Source organism: Arctopsyche grandis, chromosome 3 (genome assembly GCF_051622035.1).
Source record: "Arctopsyche grandis isolate Sample6627 chromosome 3, ASM5162203v2, whole genome shotgun sequence".
NCBI lineage: Eukaryota > Metazoa > Arthropoda > Insecta > Trichoptera > Hydropsychidae > Arctopsyche > Arctopsyche grandis.
In genome coordinates, this window is record NC_135357.1 from 24,812,017 (window position 1) to 24,836,120 (window position 24,104).

The window sequence follows — 24,104 nt, forward strand, 5'->3', positions numbered from 1 at the left end:
AAAAAGAATAATATATAATTGAATCTTAATATTTAGACCGATGTTTTACCCGGTTTCGCTCGGTATTTGTAATATAAATAGCTTAAAAATGGCAAAACAATCTAATATAGTAATAATAGTAAACATTAATTTGTGTTTTTATTAAATTTATTTGAATCGAAAAAAAAACATTCGCCGATATGTCGTCATCATAGAAACTTTGATTTGTTTTCGGTGCTCCCAACAAACCTTACATATGTACATACAAAGTCTCTTTCGAAATTATATATAAGATTTAGAAAAAGTTTTCACTACGTACACTGAACTTAAGCTCGGCTACTCGGCAAAGTGCAAATTCGTTGAATGTTGGAATAATTTATATACTGTTGATTACATTACACTTAAGTTCATAATTTGTTTTTCATGCCATATATTTGTAATTAGTTAATTATTTTTATGAAAGTGAATGTGGTAAAAATTAAAGTTCACTCAATTATCACCCCATAAATAACAACGCATGAAAAACTTAGAAAAGGGGAGGGGGGGGGATTTTAGGCTGATAGCTGAAAATAAATTCTTTCACTCTTTCACATTTCAATATTTTTTTATCCGATACTGTTACTAAAATTATAAGTAAAGCTGAGCCAATAACTCTATTATTCTTAACGAATAAGGGAACATTTCGTATTTTTTTACATTTTATACCAGAAAGGCCTTACATGTAAACCCCAATGCGCCTTCCTGGCCAATTACTAACAATGCAGCATTTTTACTACACAAGCCAATGAATTACAAGATATTGAAAACTCGTAATTAATGAGACATCTATGAATTGTACATACATTTTATTGTACATTAATCATATTCAAATAGTGGCGACATAGTAGTAGGATGGTTTTTAGCCAATTTAATCGGGAACTGTTTCAACAATGCAATCAGAGAAATTGGCAAAGTCTGATCGACCTGGAGTCACAAATATCCTAGTCTGACCAGCAAAACTACAGATATACTCTTTTCAATCGAGGTCTTAACGAAGCTTAACGACCGAGCTATACTGCTGACTATTTTTTTGGCTGTATTTTTTGATGCCGCACAGTGCAATATATCTATGTTCGTTGAAATTTGGATATTTTGCAGCTTTTTTATACCTCTTCTTACTTTCACTTACGACTATTATAATTCACGTTACTTTTATTATGTATCTTTATTTCAACTTTGTTATTCCTTTTTATCCACAAAGCAAAGTAATTTCACTCCGATATTCAGTAGAGTACAGTCATATTGTGAATTGTCGTTTTCGAACTCTCATCGTTGAAATTTCATAAATAATTAAACTAGTGATATTTAATATATATTTTTAATACTTGTAATTCTACTCATAACATGAGACTCGCTTATTTACTGCTGGTTGAGCTTGCCTGCTTCAACACTGAAGTACATACATATGTACGTGACAACGTCTCGCGAAAAAACAGGGAAAGCATCTAATTTCGTACGTACTATATGTATGTAAACAATATGATGTTCATTATGTTAATACAGTCCAATTTTTTTTTTTAAAAAAAGACCCGAGTGCACGTACAGTAACGGTCAATGAAAAAGTGTCCACATTCAAATTACGGTATATATTTTTTTGGGGCTGGGGATTTATGCTTTCAAACATGTCAGCTCCCGATCTATAGCTAGTCAATTTGGATGCAACAAGACATCAGTGCTCAAATATATCAAGATTAAATCAAATCCTACACCTCCAGAACGAAAACAAAATCCGGGAAGACCGAAAAAGACCACAATTGCTGAGGATCAACTTTTGAAGTGTTCCTGTCTTCAGAACGCTTCAAAACTACCATGGATGTCAGATCGGAGTTTATAGCGGCTAGTGGTTCAGAAATAAGTCTAGAAACAACGTGACATCACCTTCGTGAATGAGGTTTTTTTGCAAGAAGACCAACAACAAATCCATTTCTCATCAAAAAAATGAGCCTGCAGCGCCTGGAATAGGCCAAAAAATATGAAAATTGGACCCTAAGTGATTGGCAGAATACGATTTTCTCGAATGAGAGTAAACTAAATTTATTCAGGTCCGATTAAATGCGGTGTGTGAGATGCAGAACTGGGGAGCGTCTAAATGACGAATGCTTTTTGCCAACGGTGAAGTGTCCTGCAGGATAGATGGTCTGGGGTCTTCTTTTACTTTTGGGTGAGCGAGATGGCTTTTATTGACGGAACGGTAAACGCAAAAGTTTACAAAAATATATTAACAATGAACCTATTTCCATCTATTGAAATTCAATGCACGTATGAAACACAGCATTTTCCAAGACGATTCTGCACCATATCATCGCGCTAAATCCGTATGTTTATATTTTTTTAAATAATTTATATCTGTGTTTTTTTAAATAATTTATATGTTATGATATTTAGGTGAAAGACTTTATTAAAAAACATGGAATTTTTACACTGGAGTGGCTGTGTAATAGTCTTAAACCCGATCGAGAACTTATCGGGCATAATGGGGTTAAAAGTGAATAGCAATAAGCCTATTTGTAAATACCAGCTTATACAAACATTCGAAAATGTGTGGTATGACGACATTACAGGCGATTGCTTAAAAATATTGGTGGAATCGATACCTTCGAGAATGAAAAAAGTAATAAATAAAATAAAGGAAGGGTTGCACAATATTAAATTAAGTGTTTGTAATGAGTATTATATATCTAGATATAATTTAAGTAAAAAAAAATTAATAAATAAATAGCTTTTATGCCAAAAAACATATTTTTCTATAGACACCAAAATCTTTTAAAAAACACAGTTTTACAAAAACTTGAATAAAATTTTTATTTTACATAATATTAAGGCTGAAATGATATCGAATCATTTAAAATATATTTATGTAACACTTGTCATTCAAAATTGTTGGATAGATATTATTAAGAGCAAATAAATTAAAAAAATACGAATTTTTAGTGTGGACACTTTTTCATTGACCGTTACGGTATACATACATATATAGCCAGCAGCGTGGCTCGGTCGTTAAGCTTCTGCTTAACACTGAGAGGCGCCGAGTTCGATCCCTTGAGCTGACCTCGATTGAAAAGAATTTTTCTGTATATCTGTAATGCTGCTGGTCAGACCAGGATTTGTGACTCCTGGTTGATCGTTTCCTATCAGAGTTTGCCAATTTTCTCTGATTTCATTGTTGAAACGATTCCCGATTAAAAATTGGCTAAAATTCCTTCCTACCCACTATGTCACCACTATTTGAGTATGATTAATGTAAATATTACAATAAAAAATGTATGTACAATTCATAGATGTCTCGTTAACTGTCGAGTTTAAGTCAGTGTCTCGTAATTTAGCGACTTATGTATATAATAAAAAAATAAAAATGCTGTATTGTTTGTAATTTGGCCAGGAAGGCGCATTGGGGTTTACCTGTAATGCCTTCCTGGTATGAAATAAAATAAAAATAAAAAATAAGTTTATCCTGAAATTTGACAAATCAAATTCTGTGTGTCTGTGTATCTATGTATCTGCCTTAACACTCGCCGTACTATAATAGTCGTTTCGATTCGATATACACCCATACATATGTACGTCACAGCTAAAACACTGCCAACAAAATGTGCAAATATAATACGAATATAATAAGAAAAGAAAAAACTTCTATATATATACTGTTTGTTACCAATGTTTCTTCTAACGCCATAAATTGAAAATTTATTTAGGTAGTTTTTACCATTTTTTTTTCATATTAAATAATTGTTTATATATTTAGCTAATATAATAAGCTTCCCGGACATGCATACAACAAATCTTGAAAGTTCCATCATAATTGGTTGAGTGGCTTAGAATCTTATACGAGACAGACAGACATTCAATTTTATTTATATACATAGATGTATTATTAATTATTATTGTACATCGATTTCGAATCCTTACTCAGTTCCAGTTTTCAATTCCTTTTCCAGTTCCGAATCCCGATTCCTGTTTCAGTTCCGATTTCCAATACCTGTTTCAGTTCCGATTCCCGATTTCTGTTTCAGTTCCGATCCCGATTAATTAATTATTACTATTGGTATTGTAACTCTATTAAATCAATTTGTTTTCGAAACCACCCGTTGAAATTTTAACGGGCATAACACTAGTATATATTAATAATGTTGAGCTTAAAATGTGATTATGGTAGAATAAAGCACACACACACCAAACTCAACTTTCATTTTGATTTGCTGCTTTTTATTATTACGAAATTATGTTCACAATACATCTTATATCTATTTTAATAGTTACTGATCTACTGATCATTTTCTATTTTACAATTTAATTTAATTTGGTTAGTAATCATAGTATTATATTATTCTAATGTTAATCTACAGCATAATAGGAAAAAGAGCTCAAAAACCTATTTACAATCCTGATAAATGTTCATAATACATCTAATACATAATATTAATTAAAGACTCTCTAAATTCGATGACCTAAAGCAGATTGTGTTTAGGTAATCTGTGTGTTATACCTGAAGGGTATAGACATTTTGTAGTAATCACCGAGACTCTTCACAAGTGTGTTAGTATGGTTATTAGTGATTCTGTCATAGAATCTACTGGTTAGTTTGTTAGTAATGTCTGTAACAAACGGAATATTATATATGGCATGCAGTTTTATCAAGTTAGTATATATGGGTGTATTATAAATTATTTTTAGGGATGCTCAACTTTTATGACTGAATTCATTCGTTCTTGGTTTTGTTTTCGACCGTGGCTAGTCAGCTATACTATAGTCAGCTATACATAGGATGGTGTGGTGAGTTGTCTTTGTTTTCCCTTTAGTTTGTATTGTAGTGTAGCCCGATTCGGTCCTGCATGTCGCCAATCGTCGGTGGTTGCGCAGAAAGCGACCGTCAAAGGTTCTGCCCGTGACCTAGCGAAGAGCTGGCCCAAACCGCAGTCGTCCACCACCAACAGACCTGCCCCAACCTATACACACACACACCCACCAAATCGCTCTTTTACAACACAAATACTCACACATTATACATGCATACATATGCATATACAAATATAAACATGCGAGCTTAATTCGGCCGAACCACCCCCACAAATTTGACAGTCAGTGCCAGTCAGTGCGAATCAACAGTTAGTCGAGTGGTGCTTCGCGACATCCCAAATGTGTGATATCGCATAGTCGATCTTTAAAAAAAATCGCGATAAAAGTGTGTATTTGGACTTTTAATGCCGTTATAATGATTATGCGAGGTTTTACATGTATCTCACATGTATACGATTGCATCTGAGTATGTATGTGAAGCGAAAGATGTACACTTGTATTGAAAATATTGTCTTGTTTGACACGTTTTGAAGAATAATAATAAAATATTATTCAATAAGATGCGCAATTTTAATAATATAATAGATTTTTAGTAAATGGAAATTATCTATTATATTACGATGGCAGCAGCTATCGTTGAAATTGTACTAAAGTTTAGTTATTATTGAAATTAAATATTGACAAAGATAAAACAAATTTTTAACTATATTCAATTTTAATTTTAAATAAAAATAGATTAATTTTAATTAAAAGCGTTTCATTTAATTGAAAATTTGATAGTCATTTCTAATGTGACAAAATAAAACGCAAATTTATGTATGCTTCATATAAGAAAGTAATACTTAAAAACGGTTCTATAAGCTTAAATATCTTTTAATTCAATCAAATGCTACAGAGCTTTCTTTATGTAACGAAAATTGATCATTTATAAAGGGTACCATTTTCTGAAATTATCTCACCCATTCAAGATATCGTCGATTTTTGGCTTGGCTTACATTTTTTTTATTATATATGACTATGATAAATCTTGTCCGCAAATTTTCGGCATTTTACCGTTACATTTATTGCAGTGCTGCACGTCGGTCGAATTTTACAGCTTGCCGTTAAATTTACGACGATATTCGAATCATTTTACTATCTATTGTACAATAATAGTATATCAGAGATACTAAGTAGGTATTTTATCGAAAAGTTTCGTGCTATGTTAATATATTTACACACACACGAACACCTGTCTGTGACTGATATATAAAATAGTTTATTGTTTTGTCAAAATTAACATCGATTCGGTGTACGTAAATAATACATTTATTTATATACGCGAAAGTTTCGTAATGATAATGGGTGCGGAGAAATGCCGACGTATAACCGCCACCCCCGATAAAAATAATAATCGTTCGCCGAATATTTTGGAAACACGCTTTACACCACCTGCCCCCGAAAGGTCAGGGGTGTAGTCGTCATCGGCAATCGTATGCTATACACGTGTAATTTTTTCTAGTCCATATGTATATATACGCGTAGCTAATACCAGTTTAACCCAGAATTCTGCGACACATAAACCGATGGTATAATCAAACTGCACCCTCCTGCTAGTACTAATTGCGGGGCTGTTTCTTCTAGTGACTAGTGGTGTTTTATCTGGGTACGAACGGACGCGGTGCACGTGAGACATATCTAACCCGACTGTTATGATGTATGATGTTTGACAAAAGTCTCAAGTTCCCGCCGCGGCGCAAGAATGACCAGTTTTATCGGAAAAGTGTGAGGAAGTTTCCCGACAAGAGTGGTTTCGGTTAAGTGTGCGTTGGAAAAGCGCGAGAAAATGACTATTAAGTATTTGTGCTCGTCGCTGCTATTCGCCCTGTTCTTCATCAGGTTTGTTTTTATCTAATCTAGATCTTATTATTTTTCTTTGTGCTTTCCACAATCTAGTTTTCTTTCAAGTTTTTTTAGCTAAAAGCTTTCTCCACATGATGTAATACAAATATCTAAACTTTGATTTTTAGTAAATATTTAAAATATTTTTTTTTCATGAAAAATGTGCCAATTGTAAATTTTAAATGGAAATTTGAATTAAAATTTTCTCAAATTTAATTTAATTTAAAATCAAATCATCAATTAAAATAGGTTTGAAAAGTAAATTAGCAATATCTAATTTGTAGGTTTTCATATAAAAATATTGCTACATATCAACTTTTTTTGTCGTAATTAAACATTCCTATATATTTAATGTATAATATATGTACATAGAAGATTTTCTTATATATGTATGTAATATCAAAATTAACCGGTATTAAATTGGAGTCGGGTTGAAAATTGGAGGGTAGGTCAAAATTTGGTTTTTACAACATACATTGTCTTCAAAGTTTGTAAAAACCATCAAATGTTATGGTTTTTCTGGTGCCAAGAATTTTGTTTTGGAGTAATTATAGTTGCTGTTTCTAATTTCAATAAACAGTAACCTACATTTAATCGTCTCGAGAAAGGTTGTTAAGCTTTTTGATATATTACAGTTGTTTCAAAGCTATCAAGTGGAACGTGTAAAAATATTTTATTAGTATTTATACTTGGTCAACAACCTTTTCAAATTTATCAACCCGTCCATTAACACGATAGATTATGTAGAACAGAAAAAAAAACATAAGAAAAATTTAAAAATGTAAGAAAGCTTATCTTCCTATATATTGTTTTTCTTATATTTTCATTTTTGCCGTTTTTTTATGAAATTTATTTACCTCATTATAGGTATAAAGAGGATGATTTTTTAAAGTACGTTATTTTGGATAATGTTTTTAGCTGGGGATTATTATTGCAAAACATTTTGTAGGAATAATAGTGTTCATCAAGTATTTGCGCATTTTGTACCCCTTTGTCTGGTATATTTGCATGTGGATAATTGCGCTTTTGCTACGGCTTCGCACATATTTTCTGCTTTGTTGGAACCAATCGCATTTTTAATTGCCAAATTTGCGGCGTCAATTGTCGTCTCGGCCCTTGTTGACTAGCAGACAAGGTCGGGCGCTCACCAAGGTTTGACAACCCGAAATAAATTTATATAATACACTTATCAAACGAAAGGATTTCTCCTATTCATGTATGTATGCAGATATGAAACGAATCGGCTTAAATTTGCTCTGAAAAAAATCACATAATAAATATTCAGCAGGCACAGTAAATGGCATGAGTCTCTTCGAACACAGCTATAAATCATTGAAACACGACATGAAACTTTTTCCATTTCGGTGGCTGATAACATGTTCGACAAACTTAATGAAACGTGTTTTAGTTTGATTTTTGCAAATTAATTGATGTTTGAACAGTGCGTTTTAAGATATATAGTAGGTGAAAATTAATGACAATCACTAATTACCTACGGCAGCGTTGAACTTTTATGCAAATATTTATTCCGGACAGAACTAGCGCTAATGGAGAGCTTTCCAAGTTGAAAGCTAGGTCCATTGTTAACGGCGAGGTTAACTACTTAGTTGCAAGTCACCGCCGGATAATTTACGGTGACCCTATGAGCCGCCAAAAAGCTCTCCGGTTCAAAAATAAAGGCCCTTCACACGACTTCCTATCGAAAATAGTCGAAAGTGGCTGAGAAAGGTCACCGACTTCCGCCACCATCAAATCAAGAAATCCGATCTGAAAAGTAGGTGTAATTTAAAAATTTGAAAAATTCTCATTGGACCGGTTCCAATACGTTGAACTTGGCATTGAAATGCCACTCAAAAAATCGTCAATTTTTTTTCAATATTGTCTTCGTTCTATTCTACTTTCGTTTTCTGTAAGTATGTGATAATTGCTGAACGCTACATTAACTGCATACGTACATACATACATATCTATATTCATAGCTCAACGTGGAGATGAATCTTTTGATTATCGTTGTGACCTTCGTCGTGAGGAAGCACGTGGAATAGGGCTAACATAATCGGACACAAAAATAAATAAATCTATAAATTGACCACTAGTAGCAGCGTCGTGCCCAACTGCACTAAATACCGACACGAGAATAGTCAGTGGTCCGACAAGGTATTGCCCGTGTATTGACGTCAATTGACGTTGCGAAAATGAACCCCTCGGCCAATTGTTGTCTGCCATTGATCGCTCTTCCTTGGCCGTTCACGCGTACGACATGTTGTTCAAATATTGAGTCAAGTCTTATTGTACGATTTGAGCTTGAAAATTCAATAGTAAAAGACATCACAGTCAAAGCATTGTGGAAAATTGTTGTAGTATGTTTTTTCAGTCACTTAACAGATATATATTTTTTTTACATATATATATATATATATATATATATATATATATATATATATATATATATATGTATGTATACCAGGAAGGCCTAGCAGGTAAACCCCAATGCGCCTTCCTAGACAATTAATTAAAAACAATACAGTATTTTTTATTGCATGAATCACTGTAATTTTAGAGGCTGAAGAACACGAAATTAACAATTAATTAATCCATAGAGACATCTATGGATTTAGACTTGTACATAATTCAAATTAATATATTTGTGACATAGCGGGTAGGATAGTTTTGGCCAATTTGATAGAGGAAACGTTTCAACAATGAAATCAGATAAATTCCGTAGGAAGCGATCGACTTGGAGTCACAAATATACAAGTCTGACCAGCAGTATTAAAGATTAGCATGAGATCGAACCCGGTAACCTCTCAGTGCTAAACATAAACGCAACCACCGAGCCATACTGCTGGCTATATGTAATATGAACATTTTTTAGAAAATATATTTTTTCTATAATAAGAAAAATATTTAAAAGATTCCTCATCTTCTTTTAATTTGTCTTTAAACGAAAAATCAAAATAACAAATTTTATCAAGTGTGACTTTATCTAGAATAAATCTTTCGATAATACATTAAATTGAATAAATTGAAGATTAAATTTTATTAAGTACTAATTTTGTTTAAAAGTGCATTAAAACTGCAGTAAAACTAGCATTTTATAGAAAAAGTACCTGACTTTTACATCATTATATATGGCTTCTTATATAATACCTCCACTGTAATAGTACATTGGTGTGTGTACCAAGTCTAATGGTGACGATTTCTGCGAAACTTTCATACTACCTTATACTTTTAATGAGATCTGTTACGACACTATACATATATATATATATATATATATATATATATATATATATATATATATATATATATATATATATATATATATATATATACATTCGTTGAAACAGCTCTACAAGTGAATCATTTGGAATCGTAAGCTACAGATTAAAAATAATTAATTATCTCGTCGATGATAGCTTATTGCCGATGTCTACATACGTGTTGTAAAACTGATAACCGATGGACAGTGTCCAAAGTGGAGGCTTATCTCCACTTTGAGCAGGAGGGTTGAGCACCGTCGAATTAAGGAAGATCAAAGATGGATTACGTGCAGTTGGAACATAAGACAGTACATAGATAAGGTGATGCAACACGTGGTGTGACGGCTAGGGCAGTCGAGGCTGGGCCAGCGGCCAGCTCGACCAGACGTAAACACGACCAGAAGCCACGACCCAGCCAGAATCAGCCCAGACAATAAAAGATCTGAAGATCATAATGTGTAATGTGGATGAAATTTTATGTCCCAGACGCGGTTAGCAGCTGGGTTAAGCACGCGATTTAAGATCCAACCTACTAGCACACCTGTCGTTTGGTATTACATATGTTGGTCACTTTTGTAGACATTGCTATCCTATCTGTTAGCAATTAACTACATACCAATCCCAGTAGGTATCTTGATTAATCGATATTTTAAAGGGCAATGAAGAAGGTAGTTCGATACAAAATCGTCTTGTGTAAATAATTAACGTCTCAGTTCAAATGTTCGTCGTAGTATGACGATTTTCCTACATTTGAAGTCTACATAGATTTTGAAATAAAACAATTAATGAATTTATTATTATTGAATCGTTTTTAAAATTCGCTGTTTTTAACTCTTTTAATTAATTAACTTGATTTCTTATTTTTAGTACAAAAAAATCAGAAGGTGGAGATTTTTTACATACATTCATATATAAATATACATACATATGTTTTTTAGTCTAACAATCAGTTTCATTTATATTTTATTTTTCATATTGAGTCACATTCAACGTTCCTTTAAAGCTGTGTTTCAGACCCCCCCCCCTCCCCCCGCACTGGTCAGAATCTAACGCACAGTCCCAAAATCAATAGAAAAATATTTTTTCTTAAATTTTATGTGTCAAAAAAATTTAGACATTGATGATTTTTAAGCAATTTTGAAAATAGTTCAAAAAATAATAAATAATGGAATATGAAATATATGATATTTTATGTATGTATGTAGTTATTTATGCCCTAAAAAATGACGAATTCAAACAGGAGGTTGAGAGGTTCCACGATATTTGTGGAACCTCTCAACCATCAAATTGTTGTGGAACCTTTCAAACATCATGTTGATTGTGAACTTTGATTTGGTTTTATGAATTTTATCTATTGTCAAAAAATTTCCTTCTCAGCCCTTTGATTTTCCGCGCAGCGAAATTGTCGTCTCGTCTTGGAACATTGGTCAAATAATAATTTAAATTATATTTAATACATAATTATTAAAATAATACAAAAGGCGAGCAATGAACAAAAATATGTAAACGTTTTTTTAAAGAACATTCACATGACAAATGTTTCTCGACTATCCAAATTACTCATGATAATTAAAATGGTTATTTTGGTTCTGAGCGCACGGAACAAATGTAACGATGTTTCTAGAAATAAATAGAATAATTTTTATTAAATTAAACTTTGGCTTAATATTTCACTCGCGATTCGCCAGTTTCTGTGACGTCACAAAACAGAGAAACGTCACATCACAAAATGTCAATTTTCGGCTCGTTTTCACGTCGTTATTTCGGACAGACATTACTACGTTGGCGTGACACGTTTTCGGCTGACATATCAATCCAATGTTGTTGTTTATGCAATAATGACTTTTATATGAATATTTATATATTTTTTTATTTGATGTTACCCAAATAAAAAAGAAAATTAAAACGTCGCTTTGATATGTTTCTTATAAATTATTTTTATTGTACATACATATATGCACGTTTTAGCATTTTAGTTTAGTCGAGTTTAGCATTTAAAAATTGAGTTTAGCATTGTTGTAAAATTGTCTGATAAAGTGTATTTTGACACTTTCAACTGAAATTGATTAATTTGCAACGATATGTAGAGCCTTGACACATTTTATTTGGATAAAATTATTTTGTTGGTTTATATCGCAATTTAAGTGCTTTTTACCAGTATATATGTGTATGTATATTTATTCCAGCATATACTTATTTTACTAACTCATGCAACGGTAGCGTTGAAACTAATACGAAAACAAATTAAACCACCATGGCGACTTTCTTTGTTTAAAAAAATGTAATTATCCTTCTAGGCATATTTTAGAATGTTCGTCACCTGATTGGGGGGTGAAAATCCTATTATTTTAATATTCACTATCTAAGATCTGGCCTAAATGCGCATGCAGTGCCAAACGTCATGAATTAAGTGAGTGAAAATTACTCTCCTTGAAAATACATATGTACGTGCGTGCATGCATTTTCATGTACAATTTTATGTTATAACCCTAATCGTATGATCGTTCAATTTTTCACCGGTATTTCTTTAAAAGTTGCAATGCGACAATGCTGAAATTTGCGCTATAATTAATTTTTCAACAATTCAATTGAATCCTAACGAATAAAATGGTGTTGCGTTACAGTTACTTAATTTTTGAATAAAAAATTTGCATTTTACTCGAACGTAATTTACTTACGTATAAATTTTTATAATTATTTTATTATTAATCATTTTCTTTCTGGAATACTCAATGTGCGTGTTGCGCCACATTTCTTCAGAAACTGTATAATTTAATGATATTGAAATGTATGCGAGTTGCAAATAATTAATAGACAGAAATTTTTACAAAAATAAATAATTGTTCCGTTTTTGTGGCACCACGCTCATTAATTTTCAATATATTTAAATTCAACATCACAATATAATAAATTATTTGATGCTTACAATGATTTATAAAAATACACAGTAAAAATGTCACGGCGCTCTTAATTCCCGCCATTTTATTTTCATAGCGAGCTGTATTTGATTTTTTTTAATTTTTCCATTATACATATAGTTTATTGTCCCAATATATTTTTATTTTTTTTAACTGAATACAATTTATGTATCACCTAACTGATAAAAAGATCACTTTGAACACGCAACGAATACATAATTTACGCAAAATTGTCATTGAATACACATGCACGAATTGACGAATGCTTCACTATACATAATTATGCATTTTGAACGTTAACGATATAATTGACCAATAAAATCGTTAATATCTAAGAAACTATGTACGCTTACAATAATTCCGTCCCTATCAATAATATCTAACATAATGGAATATTTAACTTTTCGGCTTTCTTAAATGTTTAATGTCTCATTTCACCTGGGAAAATTTTCACATGTATGAATTTTAGAATATAGAGAGAACATGGTTTACAATAAATTTTACGTAAATACATGCAATGTATTAAATACATCAAATCTATTGATTTATTCATTTTATTTTGCGATACAGTCATTGACACAGCATTCATTAAAATCTAAGTAAACACACATACATATGTATAATAGACATATGTTACTCTACGGGGTGTAAAAAAATTGCCTAAATATTTTTGTTTAAATAAATTACAATATCAAAACACTATACGCATAAATATATGTAGGTACTTAGAAATAATGATGAACATTTTATACATACATTTGATTTGGAGTTATTACCACTGGCGATTTAAAATTGTTCTTTTCTGTTATTAAACTTGTTTTTGATCTCTCAATGCCAAGCTTTTGAACAAATTTATAAAGCCTTATATTAGACCAAAACTGAAATTTGCTTATGCTTATGGAATACCTATTTTAAAAACACGTTGTATGATTAGAAAAGATCAAAAAAAGAATTACAAAAATGCCTTCCGAACTTTCATATGACATGATATTGAAAAGAATGAATTTTTCCACTTTGGAGAAGAAAAGCAGATTTTATTTATTTATTTATTTATATATATCTAAGCTATCAAGCTAATTTAAAAAAAAATACATCTTAATTACTTAACTCTAAAATTTATAATTAACTTATATGTACTGTCCGTCACAGAGGTGTCTTTTCGCACCTCGAAGAAGAGAAGTAATCTAATAGAAATCTATAAAATTATAAATAATCATTAAAATTGTCCTATGATAAACCTCCTTACGTTTAACAATAACACTTATCTGAGAGGTTATTCAAGATATTCACTTCAAAATAATTAGAGAATCCTTCTTTCCAAATAGAGTTTGGAGTAGTCTTTCCAATGAACTTGATGATTACCTTAAAATAAATTGGTTTTGTAGTTCTTCCTTTTTACAATTTATTTTTTATATTTTCTTTTTTTTTAATTTTTGTTACTATGTATATTTCAATTTTTACTTTTTTTATATTTTTCTTCAATTTTTTTATATTTGATATTTATATTTTTGTATTATTCATTATGAATTCTCTATAAAACAATTAGAAACCTTTATTTGGTATTTGATATTTATATTTTTGTATTATTCATTATGAATTCTCTATAAAACAATTAGAAACCTTCAAGTACTTTTTACTTCTCATAATATGTACATACATTTTTATTTATTTATTTTATACATATATGTATGTATACCAGGAAGCCCTAACAGGTAAACCCAATGCACCTTCCCGGCCAATTACAAACAATGCAGCATTTTTATTATATAAGTCGCTGTATTACGAGACTCGAAGCGAGCGAGACATCTATGAATTTTAGCTTGTAAATAAATTTTATTGTCTAGTAATCATACTCAAATAGTGGTGACAGGTAGGTTTTTTTTAGACAATTTAATCGAAGAACCGTTTCAACAATGAAATCAGAAAAATTGGCAAACTCTGATAGGAAACGATCGACCTGTAGTCACGAATATCTAAGCCTAACCAGCAGCATTATCCATATACAGATATAATTAAATTCTTTTCAATCGAGGTCAACTCACGGGATCGAACCCGGCGCCTCTCGGTGCTAGGCAAAAGCCCAAACATCGAGCCATGCTTGAAACTTTTTCACTATGTACTACGAATTTGAACCAAATTGAACACTATCAAAATTCATATAACATTGAAAACAGTGATTCATCGTACATCCTCTTTCAATATCCAGCAGATAATAAACTGTACACGTGTTTCAAACTGTTACCGGTTATAAATATGTATAAATATATTTAAACAATGGCAAATATCCCGTGGCGTAGTGTTATCACAATGTAACCGAATTCATGAGAACACCGAAGTATCCGTGCGCGTTTATTTTCAGTGCGACCACATGTGAAAAATGTCGCTTTTCCTCTCGACGGCTCCGAGCCAAGCTTTTCTCATTATTATTACTTTTATTATTATTACGATTTCGCTGTCGTACTACATACACACACTCACACACAGACTCACACTAAATACTCACAGTATATAGTGCGAGGCGCCTGGGTAAAAGAAAAGCAACGGAGAAAACTCGACTTTTCCTTATCGTCGCACTTATCGCCGAACGGGCCGAGCATACTCGGACACGCGAATTTCTCTGCGAAAACATTCGGTAATTTAACCCCTAGCCGTCGCTGGCATCGATTTGCATACGACACGTACACAATACACCATCACGCCATTTTCGCCAAGTCTACTCCTGCGTTTCTATTTATTATTTCGGTAGTTTTACTTTTCGCGCACGTCACGCGTATCGATTCGGGAGCGCGCGAAAGTTTCGGTATACGTTTGTATGTAGATACTACGTGTCGTGGTTTGTATGTATGTATTTTGTATGTGTAGTAGGCTCGTTTGTGGTTTTTTTTTTTTTCAATTTCAGTTGAGTATACAGGCACTTTTTGCTGATATTTTCTGCAGTAGCTAAAGTGTGTTTCGTGACCTGAAAATCGTTTTTTTTTTATTTCATAAATATCTGAAGCGATCCGTTCACTAATGAACCAGTCAGTTTGATAAATTACCGCACTATCGGATCAGCTGTAACAAATTTCACTTTTGATTACATTTAATATTAAAAAAAATTATTTAGTTTCAATTGAATATTATTCTAATAATTTGTTCACAATAAAGTTAGTTTTATTTTACTTTTGACGATTCACAAATATTAAAACTTGTGAATATAATGTTATTGTAAATGAAACAGGGCAATATGTGCTCCTATTAATATACATATGTATGTATATTTAAAACGGTAGAATAAAAACATTTCCAATGCATATTGAGTTTAATTAAGTAAGTTTAATCAGTTTAATCGATTTAAAATTTCGTATAGACTAAGAATAGTATAATTATAAACTATTTAAAGATTACCTTGTATTAAAAAAAATTTAAAATATTATGTAAAAGTAAGAAAAAATAATAAAATAGTGTGAAAAATCTATGAATAGCATTATATTATACAGTAATCTTTCTTAAACTTATTCATAATAACAAAAGTATGTATGTACGTATAACAAAACGAAATCTTGATATAATATAACACTTACGTGAATTTATGTGTTGTCATATAATATGGAGCAAATTTAAAATCATATTTAATCTTATCGTTCAAATCTTTTCAAATTATCGCTAATTAAAGGTAATAAAATTTGATTTATTTTTAATTAAAATCAATGTTAAAAGTTGGCTACACGCAAATGCAAACTTAAATCCCATTCAGTCGATAACGATCGCTTCTGAAAACGCGTGAAACGTTGCCGGAATTAGATTATCTGATATTTCTTAAAATAAAATTCAAAAATATCAAATTTGTTGAAAATGTCATTTGAATCGTTTTCTGCAAAATTGGCATTTCCAATTTTTTATATAAAATAAGTAGGTTTATGGAAAACGTATATGTAAAAACGATATATTTAATGCGCATTCGTGCGAAATTCTTTGATGAATTTTAATGCATATGTACATAATTCGCATTAAAATGCACAGCATGTTAATGCGAGCAATTTTCTATTTTCGCGTAAACGGGAAAAATTTTCTAGCTATAAAATACTTAATGAAACTTTAAGTTCAACCGTCGTGAATCGTCAATATTGGACGATAAAAACTTACTTTTTTTACCGCATTGAAATTTTATAAAATTCCACAATTTTTGGAATGTGAAATAATCTTTTGATTACTTATGCCATAAAAATCTTTTCATTGTAGGTACTAAAAAAACTATTTCCATAAAGTTTATTTTTTCAAATTTCAGTGCCTTGTGCAATCCAAACAATTCAGAGGGTCATGGATTTGAATTGGACCAAGATTACAACAAAAGTCTTCCACCCGGTAAGTACATTTTTATATTACGTTTACATATATCCCAATTCAAAATGCCGGTAACGCCATTTTGAATTATGATCCCAAAAGATCAACATAGATTAACATCCGATCGCTAATTGGTCTGAAATGCTTTATATTTAATCACCAGGGATCGCGACATTAAATCTATTTACATACATATATCAAGGTGAAAAAAACACAGATACATATGTATGTAGATTAAAATACGTCAAAACTATTCAATGACTGTTTACAAAGTGCGTAACACAAACGTCAAATGGGAATAGCGTGACGTTTACAAGCGGTTATAACATCTGAAAATCCGACCAGCCACGAGATGAATAATTTTTTTTTTATTTCTGATTCGAAGCCAAATTTAAAATATATTTTTAGACCTCTTGCATATTATAATGTAAAATTAGGAAAGCAATTTAGACGCGACCCCCGTCGAGGTCATTGCTCTACTTAAATACAAAACGAACGTAGTTTATTTTAATGTCTCATAAGGCTGTATATTTTAATTCCTCATACAAAATGTTCTCAAACAATTTTCAATTTGTACGTATTTTTTTCCGAACAAACTAATCACATTTTTCAATTCCATCTACGATTTAATCGTAAAGTCGGAACCCGAGTACTTCCTGAGCATGTATTTAAATTTATTATACCTAAGGTCTTGAATGACGTCTTAAACTCATTGATCCCATTCATCAAACAAAATAGCCCTTAATTTACAACAGCCAAATATAAAGCACAAAAAAAAAGCACAAACGATATATCACGTGTTGGCCCTCAGCCACGAATAGCATCATATCTATTTCGTCTCTTATTTTCGTATGTTCATCCATGACTCCGATCAAAAGTATAACTAACCCTTCGTTCACCAGACGACACTTGCAATAAAAGAAATATAATAGTCGCCAGTCGAGTATGGATTTCTCAAACTTCATAACGTTGAAATTGGATTAATCCGATAGCTGTTACGGACACGTGAATGTTGAATTAATTCGACTAACGACAAAATTACAAATTTCAGGTTGTATTATTATTTGTTTTGAGCTGTGCGACTCGTTATGGTAATTCAGTTTAGCCTAGAGGCACGCACCTCTCGGGGTTTCAACCTTTTCAGGAGTGTGTTTGGCCTAGTCTGGCTAGGTCTGACTTGGCCTAGGACTCAAGGTCACGGCATCCGCATTTCCGTCATTTTAGGGTAAGGCCAAACGGGTGAAAATTGTATTCGTAAACGCTCATTTTTATCTTCACACTGCGACGTTTGATTCGATTAAACACACGCCAAAGACCCAAGTTAATCCCTTCATTGCCGTCTGTGGATTAGCATTCGCGATGCATACTCATTGAATTGTTTTAGAATTTTCAATGAAATAATGCTACGTAAAGTCAATTTCAAGGATGAACCAAAGTTCCGTAAAAGATCGCTTAAGAAATACTATTAAAAAGTCAGGGAGATTAAAATAGAGAATAATGATTTGGTTGTTAATTTTTTTGATAGATGGAAACATTTCATAAACTAAGTCAAAAAATTCTTACCGGAATCAGCTAAATTTTATTATTATAGCATCTAAACTTCGTTTGATATTATAATATGTTCGAAATCATCTAGAAGATCGAGTAATCTTGTGACCTTCTTGAGGGGTTGAACTTTGACTCTCAGTTCACGATCCCAACGATTTACCGTTTGAATTATCGCTTCGACTTATTTTATTTTAATAATAACAAAAATAACTTTGTAACGATGCAATTAATAACCAAGTCTACATTATTTTCAACTTAATAATTATAAAGTGATTAAACAGCAATTTTTTTTCTATATTTTCAAGACTTGAGTATTTATTTGTGTGAATTATAAGCACAGTTTGACTATAAAATAATTATTTTTTAAATTTACATTGATCGTGTATCGATAAGAATTTCAGTAATCGATACATAGTTTCGGTTCGATAGAACTAACGGTGTTCAAAAAATACACACACATTTTTTCTAGATCATGAAAACGTGATCAGTGATCGATTTTGAGCTCGAATCAGTCAAAATCTCGAGTTAGAATTTTCGCATGGTCACAAAACTTCATCTACTGTTACGACGTACATAATTAAAGTAAATATAATATGTATGTATGTATGTAAATTGGATTTCCTATAATATTTTAATAAAAAAATCAGGCTTGGGGTCATTATAATCTCCGATAGTCAACTATACATAACTGGTGACCTCGAAATAGTGAAAGTTTTTCCTAAAATCGTCGCTCTCATTCCGCCATTCAAAAATATATTCTTTTGTGTTTTACACGTGGAATAAAAAATTGAACGACAACGTTCATTAATATGGTAGTTTCGCAGTTTTCCGTTCGGCGCTCATATTTCTTCTTAAAATAAAACCCCAATTCGTTTAATACCACAACTTGAAAAAAAGTTTCACACACACGTATATATAGGTACATATATTAAGCATCGCGTGCCTGAAGATTTCCCTTTGGCTTTGGTAGGGGATAGGTTGCGAAAGAAACGCATAAATTAATTCAGCACCTTTAAGATAATTATTGTCGTGACGACAATAGTGATGTTGATGATGATGATGATGACGACGATCGTCGTGACAAGCTATGTCGAATATGATATTACTTCGAAGGTCAATTTGTATCAAAAATATTTTTAATTTACTCTATGATAACAATTATACAATAATGTGAAAAATATCAGAAGCGTAGAATTAATTAAATGATCTAGTACTTAACAGAACATTTTAAAAAGTATTATGATTTACATTGGATTTAGTTCACTTTTGTTTCGTTTCATATGCGTGTTGTTGTAAAAAAAATTCGGGCACAGATACGAAATTACTGCAGATAGCATCTCCGAAACAACTCGGCGAATTTCGTTTTAGCCCAGCGATATGTATCCAAACCTAACCTAACATCCGTTTCCGAAAACGCGAAAAAATTATTCATTCGAAGGCTGTAAATACTTTCGAACAAGGTTTTCGTGGCTTTTGAGATATCGAGTCATAGATTGATGATCAACGGTTTGAACTTGAGCGATTTTTGAAAAGTCCGAAATCTTTTCGTACATTATTTTCAATTTATTTATTTTGAATTTATTCAACCACGCGACCTTACAAAGTAACAAAGTAACAAACAAAAGGGAGGGGGAGCCGGGGTAAATTTCCAGGGCCCGGAAAACTCGTTGGGACGTCCGAATGACCAATATTGATATATATTATATTATTCTACATAAAAATAAATGTGTTTATTTAATGCTAAATGTTTATTATTTTTCGATCCACGCATTTTTGAAATCGTACCTGTTATATCATACTTTCTTATTCAATTAAAAAAAATAGCAATCAACATATCTATTGCTATTTTTCTAATAATTCTGATAGATTTTCCGCATATTAAAAATATATTTATAATATCTTCTTTTTGAGGCGGTCATAGGGCCCGGATTTTTTTCCCCAGGGCCCGGGATTCCTCTCGGTAGCCCTGTATACGCGTATGAGGACCATTCCAAGTATAGTAAATTTTAAATACTTTATATATTTATGAAAAATTTCTTTGTATAGATGTAACTTGAAATAAAATTTAAATACATATACGAGCTGTTATATTTGAAAGTAGTGAACGTTCAATTTTCAGTTCCAAAAACACTATTTCTGTTTGACTTATTATCACAAATTATTATCACTTATTTTAATTCGATATGTCCAGAATCTCGGAAAAGCAGGATAAAGGTATTACAGGCCACCAGTATTTTTAAATATTTTTAAATGCAAAACTAATATTTGCCGAAATATTGGTTTTGAAAAGTGGATGCCACTTTCAAATATAACGGCTCGTATATGTATGTGCGTGTATAATTTGTTTATTTATTTATATTTGATTTATAATTATAATAAATACATTATATAAATGGATAGATAATAATAATAATAACAAAATAATCACCAATGTGACCTGACAAGTTGTCCCAATGCGTCACACCAGTGTTACAAAAAAAAAAAAACAATATAAATTGGCAATCACGCATCTCATTCAAATAGACTCGCATTGAATCTCATAAAAATGACCAGTTCATCAACATGACAATCAAACAGGTCCAAATATCAGTCTATCACATTAACCCATTTGAACCCACGCGGTCAGTTATGAACTTACTCGATGTATGCCAGCGCGGTCATTCACGGCATTTTACAATTTTGCGTCGTAAAATAAAGGGATCACTCAGGCCGGCCGTAAAACCTTTCGTTACGCTTGGTTAGATGTTGGTGATGAATTTTAAGAAAGTCACACGAAATTAAATCAGTTCCTTTTGGAGTTTTGAGGGAATAACATCGAGCGCTTTTCGACTTGCAGATATGTCGAAGAGAAAACATACGTAAGTTTTTTATTTTTACATATTTTTTATTTATCTTTGTTTCTAATACAGTAGGACTTATTGTATAATATGCATAAGAGAAATTGCGTTTATATATCTCATATTCCTGAAAAAAAAAATCAAAAGTCGACGGAGTCGTATATGACTCCTTGGGATAATGACACATATTTTTTTCCAGAGAATGCAATTTTACTACTGCAGAGATACGGGAAGAAATTGATAATTGGGACGAGTCTCAACTTCCGGATTCCACATACATACATATTACCACCCCTGGAAACTGATATTCGGTTAAAGAAAAAAGTAGGGTGGAAATCAATCAACCATTTAGTATAAATATGTATAATAAATATATGGGTGGGGTTGATCAAATGGATAACCATATTTCTAACTATAACATAAGTATTAGAGGGAAAAAATGGTACATGCCTATTCTGTTTTGGAACATCGATGTAGCTGTGAATAACGCTTGGATTCTAAGCAAAAGTTTTGGTTGTAAATTTGATAAATTAGGATTTATCAGACAGGTAACAGAGACGTTGTGCAAGTGTTATGGTCAAAAACGAAAACAATTGGTCCCATTCAGACCCGGCAAAGTTAATCAAAATCAAAAGGAAGTTGGAAGACATTTGATATTGGTCAAACAGAAAAGGAGAAATTGTGGACACTGTAAAAATAAAACGTTTTCCGCTTGTGATAACTGTGAAATTCCATTGCATGACAAATGTTTTGTACCGTATCATAATAATTAATTATTTTGTCTTCATGTATTTTGTTTTTACGACTTTTGAACCCAAAATCTCGTTTATGACATTTCTTCTTTTAAAAGGGTGCACCCTTTTTTTTGTTGACGATGTGTATATGTCACAATATATGTACCTACGTGTGTTATGTTATGCGATTTGAAAATATCATTTTATCGAAGAGATGCGTGTTTGTTATTTTTAAAATTAATTTTATAAATATCTTAACAATAAAATTACAAATAACCAGTGAGAAAGTATTATAACTGATTATGTGACTCCATTGTGATTTTTGTTTTATTTTAAAAAACATGTTTCATTAGCCCCAAAGGTCGTTCACGACACCACCTTGAAAAAAATTAAAAATGTTGAAAAATCAATTAATTATCCATCCCTATCCTATAAAAAATATTTCCCATGAAATAACTCAAAGATTTTGGAAAATAAACGAAAAAATAATCCTGGGCACATGGGACATGTGTTTTCACGCGAGCTCTGGGTTCAAATGGGTTAAGGAACCGGATAGCCTTTACAAGAGACGAGTTATTGAAAGCAGACGTTTTCGCAGCAATAGGTTGGAAAAGTAAACGATGACGCAAAGCTCTACCGCAGTCAGGTTCCCAAAATTTAAGTTCCTATAAAATCGAAGGGTTGTCAATACTTCCCTTTAATACTCCAAAGAAATATTTGGAAATGGCAATAATTCTTCTCGAAGATGATTCAAAGCCTAGAATACCTAAATAACTGTAAAAAGGCAGTGGGAAATAAATAGGGGTAATATGTATTTATATTTTCTCATAATATTTCCTCATATTTCCTTAATAGCTACATATATTGTATGCTTTATTTTTATGCACCTACATATGTATATATGTGTGTGGTTGAATCCACTCTTACTACTTCTATCAATTTTCCTACAATAAAAATGTTTTGTTATAAAGCACACATACATACATTATGTAATTACTTAATATATTCGTCTTATATCCAACTGTACCGTAAGTCACATAATATAACATAATATAATATACTATATATAATATACTATATAAGGTACATAATATAATATACTAATGCAATACAAATGTTTGTTTCAAGATCTGATTTGTAATCAAAAACCTTATGAAACTTTCAAGTATAATGTAACTTTGAGAAGTTTGTCGCCGTAGAAGAAACTCGAATTAAGATTAAAATCTACTCTTGAAACTTAATCGATCGATTTTACATGGTGTATAAATTCTCATGGACGAAAGGCTTTTTTCCACTTTTCGTGAGTTTTTTATGCTAAAATGTGATCCAGTGCGACTTATTCTTATACTGCAAAAATTATAGCTGCGTGGTTTACGTTTTTCTCGGGAAAATGATTTAAAATTTGCGGAAATCGACCGTGACCTGTTAACCAGGAATTTAACAAGGGCTCAGGCAAGTCGCCTAGCCTAGACGATTAACCTTTTCGTCTCGGGTTTTTCGTGCAGAGCATTTCCCGCTAATTGCTAAATAATTTTCCAAAGCCGCAGCCAGCGGTTTCACTTCATCTGAAAAAACGTAGCACGCGACATTTTCTTTGCACCTCGAGAACAACATATACATAGCACACACGAAACTTGGCGTGCTTGAATTCGTCACGTTTGAAGTCCTAGAACCATGGTCTTAAACAAACGATCTACGAGTATTCAATTACACTTTAAATAATATTCAATGTTACAATGTTTTATACATTGTATGTATAAAAAGTGATGTTATATGCTCAATAATCAA

The 24,104-nt window shown here is 31.7% G+C and overlaps 1 protein-coding gene across 2 annotated transcripts in view; it reads left to right on the forward strand.

Annotated features, from left to right (window-relative positions):
* The first annotated feature begins 6,541 nt into the window (after window positions 1-6,541).
* LOC143909037 (glycine receptor subunit alpha-4-like) overlaps window positions 6,542-24,104 on the forward strand; it is a 46,925-nt gene continuing 29,362 nt past the window's right edge. For both annotated transcript variants that reach the window (XM_077426927.1, XM_077426928.1), the window contains exons 1-2: window positions 6,542-6,690; window positions 17,142-17,218. In XM_077426927.1, coding sequence (XP_077283053.1) covers window positions 6,638-6,690; window positions 17,142-17,218 — 130 coding nt within the window. In that variant the 5' untranslated portion in view covers window positions 6,542-6,637. The remainder of the gene's footprint in view (window positions 6,691-17,141; window positions 17,219-24,104) is intronic.